General features: G+C 39.4%; 1 protein-coding gene across 1 annotated transcript; it reads left to right on the top strand.

Moving 5' to 3' along the window:
• Window positions 1–583: 583 nt before the first annotated feature.
• Window positions 584–4,512, top strand: LOC104960262 (serine/threonine-protein kinase mTOR-like; the record flags this gene model as incomplete). The annotated part of the gene is made up of 4 exons (XM_010788244.1): window positions 584–712; window positions 1,218–1,301; window positions 3,910–4,002; window positions 4,326–4,512. Coding segments are annotated over 4 exons (486 nt in total), but the record flags the coding sequence as incomplete, so codon positions are not given.
• Window positions 4,513–5,066: the final 554 nt, after the last annotated feature.

Here is a 5,066-nt window from a genome sequence, read left to right as displayed (position 1 = left end):
TCCACCATAATTTGCAAATAAATTCTTTAAAAATCAGACAATGTGATTTTCTGGTATTTTTTTCTTCTCATTTTGTCTCTCATATTTGAGGTATACCTAGGATGAAAATTACAGGCCTCTCTCATCTTTTTAAGTGGGAGAACTTGCACAATTGGTGGCTGACTAAATACTTTTTTGCCCCACTGTATATATTTTTCTTTTTTACTTTTTAAATAAAAATGCATTAATGTGTCCTTCATATGAAGAGCTGGTTAATTACAAGAAAGGGATGTTAGTAATAATTAAAAACATTTATAATTCTACCATCATGCACAGCTATTATTATATGTTGGTACTGTTTGGAAAGGTCACTTGTTGGCTGATGTTTCAATGTTAAACCTCTAGATGGCAGCAAAGGCTTTTGTATCATACACTGCTTAAACATCAAAAGTATTGCTCCATAAAACCAAAGTGAGGATTTCTTACTTAAGACCCGCTCCCATGACACCAACATTTACAATATGCATTTATTGTGTACACTATGCACCTTTTAAGATGTAGTCCAGAGATAAAGACTCTATACTTGTCTCTGTTGTGAATTTTCTTGCAGATTTTAACGGAGTTGGAGCACAGTGGTGTCGGCAGGAACAAAGAGCAGAGCGCTCGTATGCTCGGTCATCTAGTCTCCAACGCCCCCCGCCTCATACGACCGTATATGGAGCCCATCCTCAAGGTACAAGTCTACAGGTTCTCAATTGTAAAGGTGTATGAGTGTATCAATGCAAACCAGACTGTTGCATCAGAGGAACATATGTAGACTTATCTGAACAAATACAATTAGATTTTATAAATCAAGGTTTGTTAAGCCCTCAAAATCTCAGAACAAACTGTCAGTGGATATGTTGCATTTTTGTTTTCGAAAAAAGGAAGAAGAATTCATGGAATAAATAACTGTATATTTCTGGTACTGATCTTTTGAAAAACTGACCATCAATTGAGCGGAGTACTTTTGGGAACCTGTCTTTTTAAGATGTTAAGTTATGACAAGAAATAAGAATCTATCATTAAAAACACCATGTTATATGATTTTACTGCAAAACTATATGCGGGACTCCCTTAAATCCATTAGAATCTAAATTCTTGAAGCTCTTTCAAAAAATAATTCTGAATAGTTAAATTGTGTATAGCTCTGGGGTTCAATGGTCAAAATGACCCCTGTTACCTATCCCTTTTTGCAGGCTCTCATTCTCAAGCTGAAAGACCCAGACCCCAACCCTGGAGTGGTCATCAGTGTCCTTGCGACCATCGGCGAGTTGGCCCAGGTAAGTGTCTCAATGTCGTGAAGTTTAAACAGTTTTAGCCAGTGTGTCGTATTGATTCTGTAGCTGCTGATGTTTGAGACCTCAATAAATTCAAGCTGAAGTGTTTTCCCTGTACACATTTTCAATTTTTGGAGTTTCTCACTGTAACAGTTTTTATGCAAGTCTTTTTTCTGAGGTGATTAGTTCAGGGTAGAGTCCTGCCTATTGGTGTGTGCCTTGCTCCACCCTCCTCCAGTTGATGCAATGGACCCTTCTAAGGAGTCAGGAAGGCACAGTTATGAGCAGGTGGACTCCTCAGTTCAGACAGAGTGCAGGAGAAGCTCAGGTAGACCAAGTGTTCACACTTGACTCAGCTCAGGGACAGCACAGGAAGACGCCAGAGAACGTAGGGTATACAAAAAAAAGAGAAGAGAGAGTTTGAATTCACTACAAATCCGACCCAAATTAAAGCTGTGATAGATGAACACAAAAATACTGAAGTTTTCCTAGGGCTGAGTACTTGCTGAATCCAAACAGAAAAACTTATATCACAATATGTTTTTACCGAATAGAGTAGTGTAGGAATGAATATTAATCCCGGAAATGAGTTAGCATTTTAGCATCTTACCGCCTCTCGAGTTTTAGTTTGATGCCTGAAATTAGGTCTGTGGTAAACACAAGCTTACAAGACTATCAAGTTTTGTTCCATTACTTAAAATACATAATGAAATATCCCACTGGTGAACGTCTGAAGCATTTATGTGTCTTAAATATGGCGGTTGTTAAAGTGGCTAAATGACTCTTCATAACGATCAGTAACCGCCTATAGTTTAGCGGTGGTGTCGTAATGTCATGTAATCATGAGCTAATTATTTAATAGCATCATGTTTTTTACTTTTTGCTTAACGCTTCAATTATTCTGACAAGTGATGGTAACGTGAAGATTCGTCCCGCTTAACAACATGTGTAAATATCATAAACATGTGTTTGCCACAGATCAGATATTCCGCAAAGTCCCAAAATATTGTCAAGGAAGCCCTTGTGATGCTAACTTTCAGGGCGTCCTACAAAATACATGATCACTGCACCACTCTACAGCAATATCGGGGCATTTGAACATTGATGAAAATGTTTACACAATGAGAATTCTGATAAATAATCATCAGTCATATGGATTTATTGAGTGTGTTAAGGCAATCGATACGACATGAAGAACAGTCTGGCAAATTCAGAAAACGACATAATTTACTACAATGCACCCTTTAAAACTTTGAAAACACATTTATTATAGGGATGGGAATTTGAAAGCGAATGTATATTCATATATCCGACCCCCCAAAAAACGGTTAACCGGTTAACCGAAATGTACATATCCTATAAAAAAAGAAGAAAAAATCCAAACATTTTTTTTCAATAACTTGTGGAAATTAATAAATACATGTTCAAATAAGTATAGAAACCAAGTCGAATTTCTCAAATGTATTGAACTGTTGATCACAGTTTGACAGCTATAGGCCTACAGCTTTCATGTGCGGAGGCGATTCACAATCAGGCCAGCTGTAGAGAAGACCCTCTCAGCTGGAACGGAGGTTGCGGGTATAGCAAGGTATAGTATGTATATAAGTTTAATTTGGCATAGTTTGCACTCTACACCGCACTCACTAACCTGGTCGAAATATTTCCACACATTACTCCTTTTTGACGCCATGTCTGTTGTGTAGGACTCTTCTTAGAGTGTAAATAATTACCGGACTATGACTGGTAAAATATGTTGAATACCGGCAAAACTAAATCTCTCCTGTCAAAATGTCTATGTACTTTGCCGCCACACACGGTTGCCAAGCAGTGCTTATTGTTGTTTAGGCTGGCCACTCATGTGTCACGAGTGTTGACAGGGGGCGGGGGAGCACGCTCATAAACTGTTAGTGCCGGAACCTCGCAACGACTGCGGAGCACATTTGCGCCGCATTTGGGCATAAGATGAGGTTTGAGTCTGCGTGATCTGCGTGTAGGGAGGGGCAGCAGCCATATCATTAGCTAGAACTAGATAGATCTGATGGATTTGGACATAAACGCGAGGGAAGTATAACCGGGCGTGAGAGAGAGAGAGAGAGGGAGATCAGCACCTGCACCTGCAGCTCTGCCCGCTGTGAGGGACCGGTGAGCGGAGCAAAACACACCTTTAGACGTCACCTAACACATTTAGCTATGGCACTGTCGTATACATTGAATTATTCAATTTGATAATATGTACTCAACCCAAACAAAAACAAAAAAATAAATAAAAAAATTAATAACTCATATTCGAATACATGAATAATTATTCTAATATTCGATTAATCGTTCCCATCCCTAAATTATTATATCCCAAATCTAAGATGATATCTATTATTCCTATAACAATATTGAATAAAATACCCCACGCCTAAGCCTATCCTTAAAATGTAACAATAAATGTATTTTTTGTACATCAAAATTCTACAGAAACGGACTATAGTTTAATATGGTCAGATCTAATCTGCTTCTTTAATGTAAAAGTCATTATTTAATCCCTTTTTTTTTTCTAAAATCAAAAGGAGAGTATAGTATGATATTTCCAGGGTTTTGATTGCTCTGCCTATCATGTCAGGTGAGCGGTCTGGAGATGAGGAAGTGGATGGACGAGCTTTTTCCAATCATCATGGACATGCTGCAGGACTCCTCCTCATTGGCCAAGCGACAGGTACGCCAAAAAAGTTTCTGCTGCATCTGGTCCTAATTTTCTATTCTAATTTCAACTCAGCACCACCCGAGTTCTGACATAACTCATAACCGGCATTTCTGGAAACATTTAAAGTCATCTTTTGAGTGAATTGTGCTTCTGGTATTTCCTGTTTGAACAGTGTTGTGTGCCAGGAGGTACACATAATAAGGAGAATATAAGAATATCTATATAAAATAACGTTGTTTGTTGGATACGTTCATTTACAATGCCTAGATAATGCATCCCAAACATTACGCTTCATGCTTCACACTCAGTGGATTCTGCCTCTGACTTTCCACCAGGTGGCACTGTGGACTCTGGGCCAGCAGGTGGCGAGCACAGGTTACGTGGTGGAGCCCTACCGCAAGTACCCCTCCCTTCTAGAGGTGCTGCTCAACTTCCTCAAGACGGAACAAAACCAGGGCATCAGGAGAGAGGTATGCACCTTTCATTTCCCCGAGGTTTTCTCAGTAGCAACGTGAACCCAACTCTGACTCATACCCATGCCAGAAACCCTAACCTGTCAACATACACTAAACAAATGAAAGTCTGTTTATATGTATTGACTTTGACTGGTCAATTATAATCACAAGATTACGTTCAGTACGAGGCACATTTTCCATAGTCGTATGGAACTTTTTCCCAAAGTCTCGAGCTGTGACGTAAGTGATAATCGCCGGAGTTCCGTCCCTCGCCTATTACATTACGTATGTCTCACAGAGTCCATTGTCACTGTGTGTATGGTTTGTGGCGTGTGGATATTGACTCTGGCAACTGTCGCTCTTGCATCCACTAATACACCTGAAATCTGAGGTTGACTATACTTTTCTACAGAAAGTAAATGGACTGCATTCATGTAGCGCTGTTCATCTACTGACCACTGAAAGCTCTTTACAAAACACATGCCAACATTCATCCATAAACACACACATTCTCAAGCTGATGGCCAAGTGCTATGAAGGTAGATATGGTGCAAAATGCGAGAGCGTGTAAAACATGATGTGAGCACTTGCAGAAAAAAAATCTGAGCTTGTGTGCACACA

This window comes from Notothenia coriiceps, unplaced genomic scaffold (genome assembly GCF_000735185.1).
Source record: "Notothenia coriiceps isolate Sejong01 unplaced genomic scaffold, NC01 NC01_scaffold00031757, whole genome shotgun sequence".
Lineage (NCBI taxonomy): Eukaryota > Metazoa > Chordata > Actinopteri > Perciformes > Nototheniidae > Notothenia > Notothenia coriiceps.
Note: the sequence above shows the minus strand (reverse complement) of the source record. Positions and strands in the feature narration are given on the sequence as shown.